This window comes from Oryx dammah, unplaced genomic scaffold (genome assembly GCF_014754425.2).
Source record: "Oryx dammah isolate SB20612 unplaced genomic scaffold, SCBI_Odam_1.1 HiC_scaffold_19, whole genome shotgun sequence".
NCBI lineage: Eukaryota > Metazoa > Chordata > Mammalia > Artiodactyla > Bovidae > Oryx > Oryx dammah.
In genome coordinates this window covers 37,267,990-37,289,349 of record NW_024070203.1, presented here as the reverse complement: position 1 = coordinate 37,289,349, position 21,360 = coordinate 37,267,990, and the positions used below count along the sequence as shown (strand labels likewise).

At 43.3% G+C, this 21,360-nt stretch overlaps 1 protein-coding gene across 1 annotated transcript in view; it reads left to right on the top strand.

Annotated features, from left to right (window-relative positions):
• The first annotated feature begins 18,378 nt into the window (after positions 1-18,378).
• TOX (thymocyte selection associated high mobility group box) overlaps positions 18,379-21,360 on the top strand; it is a 305,616-nt gene continuing 302,634 nt past the window's right edge. The window contains exon 1 of the mRNA XM_040261270.1: positions 18,379-18,750. Within this exon, the coding sequence (XP_040117204.1) occupies positions 18,649-18,750 (102 nt within the window). The 5' untranslated portion in view covers positions 18,379-18,648. The remainder of the gene's footprint in view (positions 18,751-21,360) is intronic.

Below are 21,360 nucleotides of genomic sequence, written 5' to 3'. Positions count from 1 at the left end.
TGGATGCAATCTCAAAAAGGACAGAATGATCTCTGTTCATTTCCAAGGCAAACCATTCAATATCACAGTAATCCAAATCTATGCCCCAACCAGTAATGCTCTTTAGTTCTTAATGCTCTTTAGTTCTTAATGCTCTTTAGTTCCTCTTCACTTCCTGCCATAAGGTAGGTGTTATCTGCATATCTGAGGTATCCTCCCACAAAAGCCAAGGGTCCCCTCAGCCTCTTAATGCCTCAGAGACTGCCTCTCACACCCCCTGCGTGTTCACTCTCTTTGTAAGGACAGCCTCTGAGTGAGCCTGCATGACACGGTGTTCTCCCCAAGGCTGTGAATATATGTGGCTACCCATCTTGACGTCCAGTGTTGAGTGTCCTGTGTTCAACCATCCTCATATCCCTAAGGGTAGAAAACCCTCATTCACCAACAGAATGAAGAGGAAGCAAATAAAACATGGGTTCTGAGGTCATTACCAACATATAACGCACTTCATCTAAGTTTAGAGATGCATCTTGTAATGTAAAGCATTAGTCACTCAGTCATGTCCTACTCTTTTCAACCCCACAGACTGTAGCCCACCAGGGTTTTAAAGTAAATTCAGGCCCAAATCTCCAGTAAAGTTGAGAAAAGTTTATACCTCTCTCAACGAATGTTTCTCTCTCTCTCTCTCCCTCATTTATTTTCTCTTTCACTCAAAGATAGGATAGACATACATTCCCACCATCTCTCTAGGGCATATTTTTTCCTATCTACCACTGAGGAAGGGGTTGTAACCCTTTAGGAATTCCCCTGTTTATAGGAGCTGCAATTTGACCCTTTACACTTTGCGACCCCGTGGACTATAGTCCGCCAGGTCTCTCTGTCAATGGGATTTCCCAGGCAAGAATACTGAAATGGGTTGCCATGCCTTCCTTCAGGAGATCTTCCCGACTCAGGGATCGAGCCCATATCTCCTGCGCTAGAAGGTGGATTCTTTGCCAGTGAGTCAGCCTGCTTAGTCCTCAGGTTTATTTCTTAAGCCCTTACACACAAGACTTCTTAACACTAAGTGTAAACCTAACACTTGTGCTTATTTACTGCATAATTTCCTTCTCTGTAAAATTCAGTTTTTAGATTTTGTGAAAGAATCCTTTATCTTTTACAGAAGATTTATCATGCTTTTAAGAATATTTGTTCATATATGTTATATATCTGCACTTATTTTTTGCCCAGAGCAAGAGAGATTTTCTAAACCATCGCTCTCTTTCTCTTTTTCACACACACACCCCCCCACATATACACACAATGCAAACTTAACTTGAACTATTCTGCATGTCATTAAATATTCTGCAAGCATGTGATTATTTTTGCTCCACAGCATTTAATCATAGAAATGTAGCATAATTTAGCTAACTCTATTTTCAGACTTTAAGATTTCAGAAATCTTAATATTTTTACAGTTATAAATAGTGCTGCAATGAATATCCTTGAATAAAAATCTTCGTATCTCTGATTGTTTCTGTCGAATAGATTCTTGGACATGTTATTATCCTGACAAAGGGTATGAACTCTTTGAGGGCTCACAGTGCATTTTGCCAAATTGCTTTCTAGAAAGCTTGTAGCAATTTACAATTCACTGCAGTGTGTGATAGGTGAAAAGCAATGTATCATCGATGATTTAACGTGCATTTCCTGATTACTCATGAGGTTAAACATTAACTGACTGTGCTATATGTTTAGCCAATTCACTTGTAAGAGTATCAGGTGATTTTAATTATCCACTTTGGAGATTTGTTCATTTTTTCACTCAAAATATTTGTGAATCTACTATAAGCATAGCACTGCATTAAAACTAAGGATTAGCTCAACAGCCCTGCATACTTCAATACCCATGGAATAACTGGCATACAAGGGAACAATTATGTAATGATGTAAGGAATTGTAGCAGCAAATGAGAACTTCTACTCACCCAACCTTCTGTACAAAGGGAAATGTCTTTATTTCACTGTTTTGAATAATCAGAATGAGCCTTAGTATAATCTCCTGCTTTCTATTGAAAATGAAAATGCCGTATTGAAATCTGACTTTAAATGATTTTTAATTTGGCTATTTTACAGTTAATATTGTTCTTCCACTCCAGAGTTGTTTTGGAACCGTTCAGCACTTGCTATTTTCTGTACCAACATCTATTTCAACTCTATCACTTGTTTCCATTATCTCTGGGAAGGGATCTGGTGATTGTTACCTAAGCAATTATATTTCAGTAAAAACTATATAAATAAAAGTAAAACTGAAAATACTTTGAAATGAGCTACTCCAGCAAGCTGTTCAATGATTTCTACCCATACCTGACTACATTTTAAATATATAACAGAGACCCCCTAGTACCTGCTGTGTCTCATTTAATGTTTATTAAGTGTGAATAATTATTTTAAAAGTTTAAAAATGCATCTATAAAAAAACGAGGTAATTCTGAGATATTATTTAATGAACAACGTAATACAGTGGTGAAGCTGTTGGCTTTTTTTTTGTTTGTTTCTGGGTTGTATTCGTCACATTCTTATGAAATTAACCTTTTCCTTCAAAAAAAGTTCTTTCCATGGGCTACATCCCTTGGGACAGTCATTCATTTGTCTTCTTGTTGTATTACTGTTTGTCATAATTTCTCATCCTAGTGAAGGCCACTCGTGAAAATTTGTCCATCTCGATGAAACTGTGTGATAGTCCCACCAGGACATTTCTTCAAACCCCAGATAAAAGGATTTACACCTCTTCATTCCCTTTACATCCAGAGACAAAGGGTCAGTTGAGCATGTATGCTTCAGGCAAGAATAAAAACATGCCCACACAGCTCATTTGTCTGTGTGACCAGCACCAGAGGACAAAAGGGAAATATATATATATTTCCACTTCAAACACTAGCACCAGGTAAAATTGAATGCAGGAAAAAAGTAGAGTATATCTACTATGTCTAAAGCCAAGAAGCTGTTTTATTTAGGAAATATCTTTTGTTTTGTTAGGATAATTTTTATACTAATTTCCCCAGTGCACTAGCTTCATGAAGAATCCATTTGCTTTGAAGGTTACAGAATTAAGTCTCTTTCCTCATAGAGAACAGAATCATGGACACAGTGGAGGCGGGAGAGGGTGGGACGAATTGAGAGAGTAGCATTGAAATATATATAATACCATGTGTAAAATGATAGCCAAAGGGAAGTTGCTGTATAACACAGGGAGCTCAGTCTGGTGCTCTGTGGTGACCTAGATGAGTGGAAAGGGGTGGGAGGTGGTGGGAGGGAGGTTTAAGAGGGAGGGAACAGATGTATACTTATGCCTGATTCATGTTGATATATGGCAGAAACCAACACAACATTGTAAAGCAGTTATCCTCCAATTAAAAATAAATGTGAAATAAAAGGAGGAGTGTCTCTCCTACTCTCAGTCACTGCAGGCATAATCCTAGTAGATGTGATGGGCTAGCAGAGTATGGCAATTTTAAAGAAAATCTTATATACACTGAAAAAGAGAGGGGTGAAGGGAAGAAAGATGTAATGGAAGGAAGGAAGTGGGGAAGGAGTAAAGCAAGAATCTGCTGGGTGACCAGGCAGCCCTCTGGTCTCTGCTGGTGTTGCTAGTACATCTCGACTCAGTCCTGTTGCTCATGTTGGGGTCTCAGCAGGCTAACCCGAGCTTCCTCTTATGGTAGTGGCGCAGTGACAAAAAAAAAAGAAAGATAATACATGTGTGCCAAGGTCACTCTAGCCCTAGTCTTGAAACTAGCATGCTGTAGCCTCTACTGTTTGTAATAGTCCAAAGCCATTTCAGTATTAATCCAGACTTAAGGAATAAATAAATGGACTCCACCTCTTGAGGGGGCTTCCCTTGTGCCTCACTCGGTAAAGAATCTACCTGTAGTGCAGGAGACCCTGGTTCAATCTCCAGGTTGGGAAGTTTTCCTAGAGAAAGGGAATGGCAACCCACTCCAGTGTTCTTGCCTGGGAAATCCCATGGACAGAGGAGCCTGGCAGGATACAGTCCATGGGGTCGCAAGAGTCAGGCATGACTTAATAACTAAACCACCACAATTGCAAAATACTATGGATAAGAGAGAGGCAAAGAAATGGGGCAACTTTAAAAAAATTATCTACCCAATAGATAACAATTGTTTAGAATAAAGTTGTAAACATTAGTCTTCCTAATTTTTCTCAAGTTTATCACATCTTTAAGTGTAACTTTAATAAAAACAAATAATTTCCAAGTTTGTTATATAAATAACTATGTGATAAGCATCTTTCTTCCCTGGAGATCAAATGGTAAAGAATCTACCTGCAACTCAGGAGGTCAGGTTCAATCTCTGAGTCAGGAAGATCCCCTGGAGAAGGGCATGGCAACCCACTGCAGTATTGTTGCCCGGGGAATCCCATGGACAGAGGAGCCTGGCGGGTTGCAGTCCACGGGGTTGCACAGAGTCAGACACGACTGAGCGACTGACACTGCACTGCTACAAGCATCTTTCCACGTTAGCACATTTAGCCAGATCATTTCTTTCAAGGTCTGTGTGTCTCATGCTCAGTCACGTCCAACTCTGTGTGACCCCATAGACGATAGCCCACCAGGCTCCTCTGTCCATGAAATTCTCCAGGCAGGAATACTGGAATGCATTGCCAGTTCCTTCTCCAAGGGATCTTCCCAGCCCAGGGATCGAATTTGAGTCTCCGTCTTCTGCACTGGCAGGTGGATTCTTCACTCCTGAGCCACCTGGGAAGCCCGTACATGTCTGTATAGAGTTTAATGAATCAGTGCGCCATAATTTGTTTAACCATTTCCCAATGGATGAAAATATACTTGACTTTTACTTTCCTGTTGCAAGCATATTTTTACAAGCCCATTTTTGTGTGCTTATGATGTTTTAATTGTAAAAATTTGTTTCCTAAAACAGTAATTTCTGGTTCCAAGGGTATATACCTTTTTCATTTTAATGGACAAAATTTATTTTTTCAAAAGAAGCTGTTGGTGATGTATTTGTCAGATAACACCAGTTCAGGCAACAAATAACCTTAAAACATGATGACTTAAAGAAAGTCAGACATCGGTCAGGCAGGCATCTTGGGCTGCTCTCCTTTTGAAATACTCAGAAACCCCAGATTCTTTCACTGTGTGCCTCTGCCACCTCAGAGCGTGGCCTCAGAATTCCTTCACTGGGTCCTCTGCATTCAACAAGCTGCCAAGAAAAGAGAAAGTTAGGGTCAGGGGGTAATGAGCCACATTTTAAGGCCACATCTTTTGGCTCCCAATCTGCCACTTGTAATTTGAGTTGGTTTACGAGGTGGTTAAATTTAAATACGCTTTACATTTTTCTGTTTTCATGAACTTCTGTTTGTTAGATACTATGCCAGATGCTGGACTTCCCTGGTGATTCAGTGGTAAAGAATCCATCTGCCAGTGTAGAAGAAGCAGGTTTGTTCCCTGGGTCAGGAAGATCCCCTGGAAAAGGAAATGGCAACCCACTCCAGTGTTCTTGCTTGCAGAATCCCATGGACAGAGGAGCCTGGCAGGGTACAGTCCATGGGGTCACACAAGAGGCAGACACGACTCAGTGTCTAAACAACAACAACATGCTAGCTGCTACAGGACATAATATGATAAGAAAGTAAGAATTTCTGTCCTCAAGAAGATTACAGTCTTTTGGCTGGATGAGAAGGGTATACAAATATGCCTAAACCATAGCCAAGTAAGGAAGACATCATGAAAAGAGAACATACACTCAATCCGGGGCAAAAGAAGTGAAGAAAGACTTAAAGAGCAGTGTGTGTGGAGCATATTTAAACATGCGGTGAGCCAATAAAACATGTTAACTAATACTAGAGGCATGTTTATTGAATCCTCTCCAACCACAGGAGTTAAAAATAGCAACCCCAGGAGTATTCCTTTAATTCTTTGGCTGGTGATGCTTAAGGATAATATGAGGGGAGGGGAATAAAATGTAAAAAAAAAAAAAAAATTAACAGAAATGTTAAGGAAAAAAACAAAAATCTGAAGGAAAGAAAATTGATCCCCCTTCAGGCTTTGAGGAAAATCTCAGAGCAGAGCAGACTCAAGGTAGCAGGGACCTAACTCTGACCTCTGGGCTCCACCTTTTCCCAAACACCCCAACCCAAGACCTGCACAGGCAGGTGACGTACCGTGAGACCCCTTGTCGCACAGCTCAGGAGCACTCTGTGAATTAAACGCATATGTGTCCACTTGCCCAGCAGGCACCATAAGTCACATTGGCCACACCCATGAAAGACTAGCTTTGCATAGTGAAGAATACACCTGTAGTCCAATCGTGCCTGGGCCAGAATACCAGCTGGCACTTCCCTACAATGGGGTATCCCTACTCAACTACTTTACCCTCTGTGCCCCCATATCTTCTCCCTTACCCACATGCCTGCTCAGTTGCTTCAGTCGTGTCTGACTCTTTTCAACCCTATGGACTGTAGCCCACCAGGCTCCTCTGTCCATGGGATTCTCCAGTGAAGAATGCTGGAGTGGGTTGCCATGCTTTCCTCCAGGGAATCTTCTTGACCCACGGATCAAACTGGTGTCTCCTGCGTTGGCAGACAGATTCTTTACCGCTGAGCCACGAGGGAAGCCCGTTCCCCCTTGAACTGGGGATACTAATAGAGCCAACCTCATGGGGTAAGACATGAAGTGGGATAATATCTATAAGAAACTTTAATCAGTGCCTATGCCTAGTACATATCAGAATTACTATTTTACAGCCTTTGTGAGCAAGTGGATTCATTGGCAAAGACCCTGATGCTAGGAAAGAGTGAAGGAAAAAAGAGAAGGGAGCGGCAAAGGATGAGATGGTTAGATAGCATCAACAACGAACGGACATGAACTTGACGAACTCTGGGAGACAGCGGAAGACAGAGGAACCTGGCGTGGGTGCTGGAGTCCGTGGGGTGGCAGAGTCAGCCACGGCTTACAAACTGAACAACAAAACCCACCATAAGGTAATTTTACTCTTATTGGGATCCTTGTCTTCAAGATGAGGAAATTGAGCAGCAAAAGATGGACTCAGTTGCCAGAGTTGGGCAAATAGCAGAACTGGCATTTAGACCCAGCTTGGTAGATTCCCAAGCACAGGCTCTTAATCCCCACAGCATCCTCTCACACCACCAGAAAGCATGCACTACCCCAGACAGCAGAGGAGGTTTTTCAAAACCCTTGGCGAAAAAAAATTATTGCTTGCATTGGGGTATTTTCAAGTTAAGAAGAGCAAAGCCACATCATGCAAACTAAAGAAGGGGGGGGGGATAAAATGTTCACAATATATTCTCCCAAGCTTACATAATTATGCAGATAAATGAAACCCTAGACCAGCCTTTATCTGCCAGTTTCCACAGAGCAAATATATGAGCAATCAAGATCAAGACAATTGCTGAAATTGTCTTGATGGGATCTTTCTTGGACTGAAGCAGGAGATCAACATTCCTCCAAACAGCCTAGGAGCTAGTGCTCAACGGCCATTGGAATTGGACTCCTTGTGAGCATCCCACAGAGTGCCACCTAGCAGTGGTCAGAGTGGTCATTAGTTTTCATCTGTTCAATTCTTTTTCTGTCTGATCACTTGGCAATGGGTGTTGTTTAATCTGATTTGTAGTCACTTGATCCTGCCAGAACCTCACATTCTCAAAATATTTTAGAAAGGAAACGACATGGTTATAAAGTAGAAAATCTTAAACTTAAGATATTTTAAGAGAAGGTTGCTGAACGGAAAGGCAGTTTTCCATCCAGAAGATGGTGGCGAAATGTACATTGACCTGAAACGTCTACTGGTGAAAGTAAAGTAAACTCAACTGCAAATAAGGAAGAATTTCAACAATTCAGGAGAATTTTGACTCAGCTATTGAAGGGCATTGTAAAATAATTTCTGCTATTTCTGTCCCCCAGAAAAAGCCTAGCCACAAAGGAAAAATCAATTCAAATATATCACCAGAGCAGAAGGGTAATTCATTGTTGCTTCATTGCTTCCCTCAGTTTTTTTTTTTTTTCCCTTTCCTATTCTAAAAATAAATTCAACAGTGCTTTCTACTAGAACAAGTGGTTCCTTTATGTGGGGAGAGATTAAGTTGGTGTTATTTTTTTAGACTTGTTTTTTAAATTTTCAAGTCCCATCACTGAGATTAAAAAGATGTTTTGTAGATTCCATATTTCTTCCAGCACATTGAAGCCCCAAAACCCAGAATAAACGCCTGAGTGTTAAGCCAAGTTTATTATAAAGCCCACATCTTTGGCTCTAAATACTCCTGTGCTACCTTTGAGCCACTGAAGTGCACAGAAGTCCAAACAGTCTTCCAACTGGGGACAGACAATTCGTTATTATGGGTGCTTCTCTGATGACTCAGTGGTAAAGAATCTACCTGCAATGCAGGAGATGTAGGTTCAATTCCTTGGTCAGGAAGATTCCCTGGAGGAGGGCATGGCAACCCATTCCAGTACTCTTGCCTGGAAAATCCCATGGGCAGAGGAGACTGGCGGTCTATAGTCCATGGGGCTTCAAAGAGTTGGATGTGACTGAGCACGCATGCGTAATCCAATATTATATAGTAAACTGGAGAGTATCTATACATCTGTGCATCTGTCTATAGATCCTGAAAGAACTCAGAGGCAATAGATGACATCATAATAAACTTAGGAAAGGAATGCTCTTAAATTGCTCTACGTTCCCATTCTGTGAAACTAGTGTCACAGAAAAATAAACTCATTTTTTGTCACACACTGTCAGAGAAAGTATGTTCAGTAGTATCAGGAAAATGTTTACCCTTTAATGATTAGAGATAAATTACATAGTCAGGCCAATAATTTTGAAGACATATTCTGTCTATTGTAGGGATAACAAAGTTGTAGGGGTTAAAGTGCAGTGAGCTACTCATGTTCAAATCCTGGCTTTACCATTGAATGTGATTATGGACTTGTTATAATTATTTTGTCAAACATAGTGAGGAGAGAGCTGTTTGAACATATTTGAATTCAATTCAGTTAAACAAATAGCTATTGAGTCCTTGTTATGGTCAAGAAATTGTGCTTGGCATTGCCGGCATCTCAGAGACGAACAGGGCATGGTAATACTGCCCCAAAAACTTACTGAGAAGGGAGATGGGATAAAATACATAGAATCATAACACGTCCCATGAAAGAATCACCAATAGTTGCTCCAGGAATGAGAGTAGGACAAGCCTAGGTCGAGACAGAAGAATCAGTAGTAGTTTCAGTGGGGCAGTGGCTGTTAAGAACAAAAGCAAGAGGGTGATGAAGCTGATGGGAGGATGTGGAGGCCAGGACACTGCTTAGGAACATACATACAGAAGCCAGAAAGAGTCAGGGCACATTAAAAAAAAAAAAATGAAGTGACCTGCTCTGGGAGAAATACAAAAATTGAGAAAAATAAACTAGAAACCTAAGTAAGCCAGGGTATGGAATGATGGGTGTAGAATTCTTGCTCAACTCCAAAAGCAATAAAAATGGGCAACATTCACCTATAATGTACCAAGCACCTCTGGAAGCTTCTAGAAAGAGATTAAATACTGGCTTAAACTCTAGATGCAAAGATAGTAACTCAATAGGAAGCAACTTTATGAGTTTTCTTGTGTGAAAATAGCAGATTAAACTTTGAATGGAAATTTGTAAATTAATTTACAATTTTTAAGAATGTGTTGGAACTTTATCACATTTTACCAAGCAGCAGGCTTTCTGAAAGACCTTTTTTTTTTTTTTTTTGCAGGAATTGAAATAATTAAATTGAAGATTCAGTGTACCTTTTCAATCATTTTATTAAAAAACTCATTCTGGTTTTCTCTGAGGGAGAGATAAACCACTGCTAAGGGAGTGAATAAATCTTCCTTTAAAAACTGTATTCACCGTAAAATATATGACACTATTCCCAAATAATACCTAACAGAAGCAGGTCACTTTAAAAAAAAAAAAAAACTTGCCCTGTCATACTAGCCTTTTGTACTCTTTTCTATACCAAAGGTTAGAAGTATAAAGATAATCGAGATATAATCTAAAGCAGAGGAAAAATTGCTTATAAACTAATGATTACAACACAGTAATGAAGGAATACACACCATACTTGGGGAGGGGGGCGGGTGGCGGGTAGGGAGAGAGGCAGGGCTTCACATGGAGGTAATTGATTTGGATTTTGGAAGTGATGTGATTATCTGGTACTACTGATACTTTTTCTAGATCAAGGGAGCACTAGGTGTAAATGCTTGAAAATAAAGCCAGCGACATGTGGCTGTTTTCGGGAGAGTTAATGGTTTGGTGTATTTGGGTATCAGAAAGCTGGACACCAGAGAGGTCCCAATCCTCTGGGAGTCTAGAGATTATAGGTGTTTATAGACACCACATCATAAACATAAATGGGAAAAGCAGTCAAGAGAGTGGAGGAAGGGGAGGGGAAGGAGCCACAAGAACTAACGTATTATTCCATAGGAGCACTTAACATGTGAAGGGACCTTAATAATGGTTTCCTTAGTTACATTCATAGATGGTGTGCATGCTCAGTCGCTTCAGTCCGACTCTGTGTGACCCCAGGCTGTGCAGCCCGCCAGGCTCCTCTGTCCCTGGGATTTCCCAGGCAAGAATACTGGAGTGGGTTGCCATTTCCTTCTCCAGGGGATCTTCCTGATCAGGAATCGAACCTGCATCTCTTGCATCTCCTGCACTGGCAAGAGGATTCTTTACCAGTGTGCCGCTCAGGAAGCCCTAATTATAGGTGATATTTGAACACAGTAATAGAGACAACACAACATAGATAATATAGTACAATTGTAACTCTTTCCTACTTGTCTTAATAAAATGGAAGTTTTTATATATTATGACATCCTGAATACCAATAGCTTCCTGAATTAAATCTCTCCAGACCAAGAAAAAATATGAGAAGTTAAGTTGTTTTCTTGCAGAGAGCATTTTTTAGGCATTTGATATTTGAGGACCATCAATCCCATCTAAAGAGATTCTGTCCCTTCCCTCCAGGAGCTTAGAGTCAGCATCAAACACATTAATACAGACAGGTATATTGGAATGCCTCTAGGAACAAAATGGAAACATTAAAGCAATACATGGATAGACAGGTAATTGCATTACGTAAAGGTCAAGTGTAAAGAGATTTATAGTGGAAGGAAGCAGGGCGCACTTAATCAGGGCAGAGATCAGGGACTACCTGTGGAAACAGGGCAGGTTGAGGGTAGAGTCACTTTCCTAATCAACCCTGGAAGATTTCATGGGAGGAGTAGGGATTTGGCAGCCACCATCAGCCTAACTTGGAGCTGAAGAGTCTCTTGCTATCTTGAAAATGTGTGATTTTTGAATTAGTGAATTGAAGGCTATGCATTATAATCCAGTCTAGTGAAGTGGGAGGATTCCTTTTCTCTCATCTTTGGCGCAGGGATCATTTTAAAAGACCATCTCTCTTATGTGAGAGTGTTCTTTTAAAAAAAGTAAACTTCTAAAAGTATATTAAAGATTGTAATGCCTAGTTTTACATCACATCTTAAATTTTGCCTACAAAATCAGATGTTTCTATTTTCCTTTGTGACCAATGTCCTTGACAATACTCAGGGACGAGAACTAACATTAAAGAAAGCATTTTTCAGATTTCAAAGAGCCACGGGAGACATCTTGGTTCATTGTCTGGCTGAACTTTATCCTATCTAAAATTTATGAGCACGGAAACCCTTCAGATAATTAGAGCTAAGTTCAAACCCTCTGCCCACTGGGTCTTCTATAAAGAAGGAACATTTCAAGAAGAGGAGGGGTGTCAGGAGATGTTTGGGTGACTTGACAAGTATTCATTGGGTACTAAGATTTTAAAATCAGTCCTAAGGAGAGCTCATACTCTCTTTTGGCAGTACATTCAGGATCACTGGGGGAAATTTTTTTCATGTGAGATGAAATGCTCACTGTTCTAGAATTACATACAATTCCTCATGTCATATCTCCAGTGGAGGTTCTGAAAGAACTCTTAAGATACACAATTTGAAAATATTACATTGCCCCTCAATATTACCCTCTCTGGTCCTTTCATCTTGCTTAAAGATCTTATTTTCCAATCCTTTAATTATCTTTATGATCAAAACTGAAGTGCCCTTCCCTCTTTGTCTTGCCATGGAGGTAGCCACTGGCTAGCATTAAGTCCTATATTTATATTTTTCTATCCAAGGGCTCCCTTTCTTGTTTAAATCAAAATGTTGATGTTGACTCATCATATATTTTGGAAAAGCAACAATAACAAAATGTTGCTTGGAACACATTTCAAAATAAGACACAGAGTGTACAAGTGAATTGGAGAAGGAAATGGCAACCCACTCCAGTGTTCTTGCCTGGAGAATCCCAGGGATGGCAGAGCCTGGTGGGCTCTCGTCTATGGGGTTGCACAGAGTCGGACACGACTGAAGCGACTTAGCAGCAGCAGCAGCAGCAGTGTACAAGTGAACCAGAATTATCTTTCCTTTGTGTTACTCTGGTCCCCATGTGGGCCCACTTCATGGGAAAGTAGGAGCCTTGATAATTCGTTTGCAGCAAAATATCACTTACCGAGATAGTGATATTAACTCAGGTAGCAACATGCTTGTTCCTTTCATCTCAGCAGTTCCACACCTACTCACCTTACAGTTGACTTTTTATAGAACATTAGTTTGCATTAAAAAAAAAAAATCCATTTAATTGCATTGGAAAAACACTTCACTGCCACGCTCCGGGCCGATACCATGTTGCAGCTGCTCCTATTTAAAGGATAATTGTAGCCTCCCTCTTCTACAAGGAACTAATTCTGATTTTGAAAGGATTTGTCCTCACAGTTTATCCTGATGAGAGAGGACTGGATTATTGCCGTGTGAAATAGCTGAATAGCCCTATTATGGCTATTATGTCACAAATGTTGTATATTGTTGAAGATCAAAGTACTGTACCAGACTCAATGGAGAGATGTACAAGCATGGCGCACTTCCCATATTATGTAAAAAATACTGCATTTTATGAGTCATTGAGTACCATGTGAGGTATCTGTGGACCCTCTATCATTTCCTTCAAACTTTCCTCATCATTCCAAAATCCTTTATTTTCTGGTTGAAAGGCTTCCAGTCTAGTCATTTCTCACTAGTCTCCCCAGGAAATAAACTTTAGTACTTTGTGTTCTCTTGTGGCATTATATTACGTATTGCATATCAGCCTAGTTTACATTTAAATTACTTTAGAAAAATAGTGAATGACTCTGGACAACACTAAATTCTAACTGGCAAGTTGAGAAAATGTAAACCTTTCCCAACAAAACCCTTAATGATATTTTTTGAAACTTGAAAACATGTAGGATTCAGGGTTGGTTAGGTTCTAAGGAGACAAGCATAGCTATTTCACCCCATAACCTTGTTAGAAAGGTCAATCTATATATGCGTGCATAATGAGATAGGTTAAAATAGAAGGTGGCCCAATGAGGTTCAAACGAATGGTCTTTTTAAAAAATGAGGATTTTCTTCTATAGGAGAGATTGAGGCATTAGCTTTGCTGGAAAACTCACCCTTACATAAGAGGCCAGTGAAAGACTGAATATTAATTCGGTTATAAAGTATGGCATACTTCCATTTTAGCTTTAAAATTTGGTATTTCAAAATGAATTCCTACAAGATGATTTTCATAGTCGATCTATAGAGATAGTCTGTTGTGGTGGTGGTTGTTGTTTAGTTGCTAAGTCACGTCTGACTCTCTTGCGACCCTGTGGTGGACTATAGCCTGCCAGGCTCCTCTGTCCATGGGATTTCCCAGGCAAGAATACTGGAGTGGTTTGCCATTTCCATCTCCAGGGGATCTTCCTGAAAGAAAAACTAACTCCCCAAACTAACAAAAAATGTCCCTCAGGAAGTACCATTTTGTTGTTGAATAATTTCTAATAAAACTCTAATATATCATGGATAGGATTAACTTTCTAGGGGATATTTTCCCTAAAGTAACACATCTTGTGTGTAATTTGGAGATATTACTTCAAGATTTAGGACTTAGCATAGTACAAAGAATCAGTAAACATAAAATGTGGTCAAGGAAAGCAACTGCAAATTTGAAAACATTACAATGTATGAAACCATAATTAAAATGATGATGGGTAATGTTTAGAGAACCAAATCAAATGCTAAGTATGGTTTGTAATTACTGGTTAGGGTTTCCAATGTCATTTGTAAAACTAAATGAGACAGTGAAGTTAAATGTATAAAAATGAGGACCAGGTCTACGATAGAGGAGGCATTTTATAAACTGCAGCTATCCATGTTATTACATCAATTCTAGTGGGGAGATGTTTTGCTTATAGACACATATTTTCTGGTGCACAGGCTCAGTTGCTCAGTCATGTCTGAATCTTTCGTGACACCATGGACTGTAGCCTGCCAGGCTTCTCTGTCCAATGTGATTTCCCAGGCAAAAATACTGGAGTGGGTTGCCATTTCCTTCTCCAGGGGATCTTCCCAACCCAGGGATCAAACCCACGTCTCCTGCATCACAGGTGGATTCTTTATCACTGAGCCACTGGGAAGCCTATTTTCTGGTAATGAGGTATGTAAAATTCCTAGTTCAGATAACCAAATTGTAGTCTGAACTATACAACAATTCATTCATGTTTTGTTGCCACAGTCTCTGAAAGGCAGTGCAGGTGATGGGATCCTGGGAGTCAGGGTCCCCTATGTCCCCTTGTGATTTTCAACCCTAAGAAAAATGCAGCCAGTCAATTTTATTTACTAAAATATTTAACATTCCCTCTCTGCCCATCTTATCTTTCCTTCTAGACCAATTGGCCTCAATCTTTTCAAAAGTTGAGAGCTTTTAAAAAGTCCTATGCCGAGGCCCTATCCCAAATGAACTGAATCAGATTCTTTGCAGGAGGATCCCAGGCACAAGCATTTTTTGAAGCTTCTAAGGTTATTTCACTGAACAGACAGTGCTGGAAACACTGTAAGATTCTAAAGTCATTTAAAGAAGAAAGTGTTTTAAAGTAATTTGTTTTTATATGTTAACCTATACACAACATACAGCATAGTGCTTTCTCCCCAGCTCATAAACCTTTGATACAGAATGTACACATGTATGAATAAACGGACAAATAAATGAGTGCCTCGCTGGAAGCTCAGTGGCAAAGAATCTGCTGCTAATGTAGGAGACTATGTAGGAGTTTGATCCCTGGGTCAGGAAGATCCACTGGAGAAGGAAATGGTAACCCAGTCCAGTATTCTTGCTTGGGAAATCCCATGGACAGAGAGGCCCAGCAGGCTACAGTCCATGGGGTCACAAAAGTGTCAAGATATGACTTAGCGACTAACAACAACAAAAAGCCATGACATAGAGTTAAATGCCGCAGAAATTGAAAAGTAATGTAATGACTGGGCCGGAATTTGGGGGAGATTGGATACATGTATATGTATAGCTGAGTCCCTTTACTGTCCACCTGAAACTATTACAACATTATTAATTGGCTAAACTCCAATATAAAATAAAAAGGTTTTCTTTCAAAAGTTATAATGATCCTCTACTATTTTATCTTTCAAATCAATAAGATTTACTCAGAGGTCTTGCTTTTCAAATTTCCCCAAGTTTTTCTTGGTGGAAGTGCACCCACCCATTTGGGACATGATCATGACCGGTCCTGGGTGGAGCATTATCAAGAGAGTATTTTTTCAGATTGCACGAAGATGACACTCCTGGTCTACTCTCTATATATGAGTGATTAGAGTTAAGAACTTAAAATTTTTTTTGCCAACAGCTCAAATTCGCACCTGAGTTGGGAAAAACTTGGTCTGCTTCCTGTCTTTCTCCTTTGCTCTTACACTACTAGACATTCAACACTTGTGACGCCAGACGTGTGGGTTTTCTCCACATCAAGCAATTTTGTAACACCAGCTGGGTGTCCTACAATTGGACTCAATTCTGCCATTATGTACTTGGAGATAACATCAGAACCCACAGGATAAGGGCTCAGTCCCACAAGACTGCCCCCCCAACATCCCCCCCACCAAGACATACACACTTCCAGTTGCAAGTCTAGGTTGTTAGTTGTGCTTCTCCTTCTTTTTTTCAAACTTCAAACTTTTACTTTGTATTGGAGTACAGCTGATTAACAATGTTTCCGTAGCTGCAGGTGAACAGCTAAGGGACTCAGCCATACATATATATGTATCCTTTCTCCCCCAATCCCCTCCCCCTTTATCCAGGCAGGCACATAACACTTTTTAAAAAAAAATTATTTATTTCACTGTACCAGGTCTCAGTTACAGTACACAGGATCGTTGATCTTTGTTGTGGAATGTGGGATCCAGTTCCCTGACCAGCGATGGAAATCAGGTCCCCTGCGTTGTGAATGCAGTCTTGAGCTACTGGACCGACTGTGACCAATCAGTTATAAATCAGAGGTTCCTATGGCCTCTCCTTGGGGCTGATTCCTTTTCTGGAGTGGCTCACAGAACTCAGGAAAATGTTGGCTTACTGTCTATCACTTGATTATATAAGGGTATAATAAAGGACACAGAGGAACAAATAGATGGAAGAGCTACAGAGGGCAAGGTATGAGAGAGGCCAGCACCTCTACTGTTCACCACTTTGGAAGCTCTCTGAACCCTGATCTTTAGGATTTTTATGGAGACATCATCACATATGACTGATCAATCACTCCTTGAAGGATCTGGAAACACAGAGGTTCTTCCAGATCCAGTAGAGAAAAATTCTTTTATCTTACAGTTCTCTCTCCCTACACCAATTCACACCGTGTTAATCTGGCGGTAGAGAGGAAGCTGTATTCTTGCCACTTAAAAAATGATGAGGGAAGAAAGAAAACAATGACTTAAGATGAAAATGATGTAAGAAATATAAAGCAATGCCTAACAAAATGTTCCTAAAGGAGCCATGTATAGACCTCAAGGGATGTTCATTTTATCCTTCCTTATACTGTCCTCAGACAAACCAACACAACATATTAAAAAGCAGAGACATCACTTTGCCAACAAAGGTCCGTAGAGTTAAAGCTGAGGTTTTTCCAGTAGTCATGTATGGATGTGAGACTTAGACCATAAAGAAGGCTGAGTGCTTAAGAATTGATGCTTTCAAGCTGTGGTGTTGGAGAAGATCTTGTGTCCCTTGGACCGAAAGGAGATCAAACTAGTCAATCCTAAAGGAAATCAACCCTGAATATTTATTGGAAGGACTGATGCTGAAGCTGAAACTCCAATACTTTGGCTACCCGATGCTAAGAGCCAGTTCATTGGAAAAGACCCTGACGCTGGGAAAGATTGAAGGCAGAAGGAGAAATAGAGGATAGAGGAGGAGATGGGCATCTCTGACTCAACTGACAAGAGTTTGAGCAAGCTCTGGGAGTTTGGTGATGGACAAGGAAGCCTGGCCTGCTGCAGACCACGGGGTGGCAAAGAGGCAGACACGACTGAGCGACTGAACATCAACAACAACAACGCAGCCTAAGCCTTCGCTAACCCTCCAGGAGGACAGAGACCAGGGGAAGGTGAGGGCTGGAGGCAGGAACCAGCAAGAGAACGGAGACTCTTACAGCCCATCCATCCTGCCTTCCCTCGGGGTCCCTGGGACAGAAGACCAGTTAGAGCGCGCAGAGGGTTGGCGCTCCCCGAGGGTTCCCGGCCCTCACAGTGGTGCAGGCAGGAGCAGTCACCTCCACCCAAGAGCGGGAACTGGGGTGGGGAGTGAACGCCGGGTGGGGATGGCCGCGCGGCTAGAGGTGCTGGGCGCCAGAGAGAGGTGGGGACGGCCGCAGCGGGAGCGGCGGGAGCGGGGCGGGGCCGGGGGCGGGGCCGCGGAGCGGGATGGGCCAGAGCGCCCCCTGGCTGCGTGCTCCCCGCCGGGCCCCGTGGCCGCCTCGGGCTCGGGCTCGCCTGCCCCTTTGTGTGCGTCGCGCCGCGGCCAGGAGAGCGCGGCCCGGGCGCAGCGGAGGCTTCCCGGGGCCCAGAAGCGCTCTCCTGGTCCTTCTCCGCTCCACCCTCCTCCGGCCCCCGGCCCCCGGCCCCCGGCTCCGAGCGTTCGCCATTGGGCCGCCAGCAACCCGCGTCCCGCCGCGCACCCCACCCCACCGGGCCCGGGGCGCTCACCGCCCCCCTCTACACACCACACACACACACACACACACACACACACACACACACCGCCCTGTCCCCCTCTCCGGTCCTCCCCACCCCATTCCAGACCTCCAAGGTGGAGAAAATAAACTCCAAGCAGAGCAACTCAGATACTTCAATAAAACGCCCAGGACCTAGAGCCCGAGCGCGTGTGCCGGGCGGCGAGGGGCGCGGGAGGCGGGGAGGGGGGCGCGGGCGGGGGGACAATGAGCGCATGAAGTTACCTGCCCGGCGGCGGAGCGGGCTGCGCGCTCGGCGCCGACGGGTGCGCGCCGCGGCTTGGGGGAGAGTTGAGCGCTTTTCCCCCCTCTTTTTTTTTTTTTTCTTTCTTTCTTTTTTTTTTTTTCTCCTCTTCTTCTTAAACAAACCACAAACGGATGTGAGGGAAGGAAGGTGTTTCTTTTACTCCTGAGTCCAGACACCTCTCTCTGTTCCGTCTAAGCTTGTTTTGCTGGACACTTTTTTTTTTTAAGGCACAGAAAAGGAGTTTGCTTGATGTGAGAGTGAAATGGACGTAAGATTTTATCCACCTCCAGCCCAGCCCGCCGCTGCGCCCGACGCGCCCTGTTTGGGACCCTCTCCCTGCCTGGACCCCTACTATTGCAACAAGGTGAACGCTCTGCTTTTGTTTCTGCCGCGTTCTGGCTGCTCGGTCCCGGGAGGGGGGCGGCGGCAGGCCCGCCGGCCGGCCGCGGAGGCCGGTCTCCCGGGCGCGCTCGGCTCGCAGCCCCGCGGCTGCCGGGGCATGCGCTCGGGGAGTCAGTTTTGCGGAGCAGCTCCCGGCTTTGCCCTGCTCCGCGATGGTGCGGAAAGTGACGCGCTTTGCTCCATCGTTGCCTTCCCGCTGATCGCGACTCAGTAGCCCTGCCTAGGGTTGCCGCGGGCGCTGGGGGAAAAAAAAAATTAAGAAAGAACCGCAGAATACTTTGGGGGGTGTGTCTGGGGTCCCGGAAGGCAGGCGGAGAGAGAATACCGTTGATTTTCTCGTTTCCCCTTCTCCCTCCTTCGCTCCTGTGTGGGCTGCGGGGTCTCGTGGCACCGCTTCCCGGCCCGGGATTAGTTGCCAGGGGAGCCGCTGGGAGTCGGGGTGCCGGGGACCCGGAGACGCCCCCCGCCAGGGAACGGCGCTCCTCAACTCTTTTGTTTTCCCGAAGCCGATCGGCGGCAGAGCCCAGTGTCCGGGCTCGGGTCTGCAGGCCGGGGTGCCGCGGGAGCGCCGGGTCCCGGGGACAGCTCCCGCCCGGAGGTGCGCGCAGAAACCGCGAGTTTGTTAGGAACTGGGCGGGCGCGCCGCGTTCACGTTCGGAGCAGCAGCACTCGCCGCGGGACGCGAGCAGGTCCCGGACTGGACTGTACCCGAAGCCCGGGGACCTCAGGTGCCCAGGCCCCGGGGGCCCGGGGCGAAGCTGGCCGGGAGGGTGAGCGGGGTTTCTGCGGAGCTCCGCTTGTCCCAAGGATGGAACAGTCTGTGGGTACATAGGAAGGGGGCGACTCCTAAGCTTTCCCGAACTCTCACCTCCCGGAAGGAGGACGCGTGGGGGACCAGGTCCGAGAGCAGCCGCAGGGCCACGGCTGTCCTCGCCTCGGGCTTTTTGGACAAGTCTAAGCAGTCTCGCCCGGTGAAACGTGGCGGGGAGAATTGAGTTCTCTGAGACTCTGGGCGAGCGGTTTAGACGCCCAGCTCCCGCTCGGTGGACACCGTGCCTCTGCCAGCAATTCCGTGTCGGCCCCTCGGTGAATTCCACTGGATAGAGCGTTGGGACTGGTAACATTTGCCCGGTGGCGAGTTATCATCAAGCAGCTATTTTACGTGATCCGGAGGTATTTAGCGCGTTTCAACCTCAGCCCCCGGGCCCCAGCACGCTGCAGACTCGCAACTCCGAGTCTTGGTCAATCCAGGCGCGCGCGCGCGCACACACAGACACACACACACAGACACACACACACACACACACACACACTCTCCAGACACCCTCCAGACACACACCCCACAGAGCTGTGAGTTATATCATCCCGTGGAGAAGTTCCCTGATGCCCTGTGTACAGTGTGTAAGACCAACGTGCGTGTGTTGATGATGTCTAGGCAAGTTAGAAACCAGAGGTATCTAGTCTTGGGCAAGGTAGAAGGGCTTTTCATCCCGCAGGAAGCAGCTCTGTAGCTAGGGACAAGTTGGAGGGTAAGGGAACTTTGACCAGAGAAGTTTCTGTGATGAAGTTTCATTATTTGTTGGTAACATAGCTCTTTTACTTTAAAGTCTGGTTTGCCTTAATAAGGAGGTGTTTTGTGTATGTAACATTTTATTTTTGCATATAAAAGGACTACTAAAAAATAATAGAAAAGGAGCAGCATTCTTGATAGCAAAGACCTATTCCGCAATAGAAATTGGAACCAAAAGGTCAGAAACATTTTGTCACTGAAACTGGACAAATCTTATTAAGTTTATCTGTGGTTTTATAATGTCTTAGATACACATTTTACTCGTCATTCTACTGATAGGAGGGTCAGATTTAATTTGAAAGTTAAATGCTTTGGAAAATCAAGAATTGGTCCAATATATTAAATCATTTTCCAATTAAGTGCTTTAAATAATTTTAGTGGGTTGTACTATGCATTGAATAAATTAATTTAGAAAGTCTTCAGAATTTTTTTTTACTAGCTTATTGAAGTTCCTTTTAAGTCACCCGGTGTACGGGGAGCAAACTGTTCTTTTTAAATGCAAATTAGCCACCCTTTCTATAGACTGGATGCAAGTCTTCTATTTTACTTATTCAGGGAATAATGGATTTTTAAAGATGCACAGTCATAAGATACACTTTTCATAGTAGGAAGAGACTTCATGGAAATGTTTGCCTCAGGATGTCTGCTCCTGCCCTTCTCTGGGTAGCAGTCTATCAACTATATTTGTCACTCATTCTTGATTATATTTAGAGTACTGAGTAGATTTGCTAGGCCCCAGAAAGCCCTGGCACTAATGTTTTCTACTCCACCGTGATTAGCATTGGCACAAAATTTCTGTCCGGTTCCACAGTTTGAGCTGCTTACAGTGTAGTCAGCCAGTGTTCATTTTTGCAGTGACTCAAGTAGATTTGCCGGGATCTGAAAGGTGGACAGAAGTTTGAAAGAGGTGAAATAATCTTTATCTACATTAGTAAAAACAAGTTAGCTCTGACTCCCCCCAAAGAGAGAAGACTGCAAAGTAAACCTTGTCTCTTTCAGAGG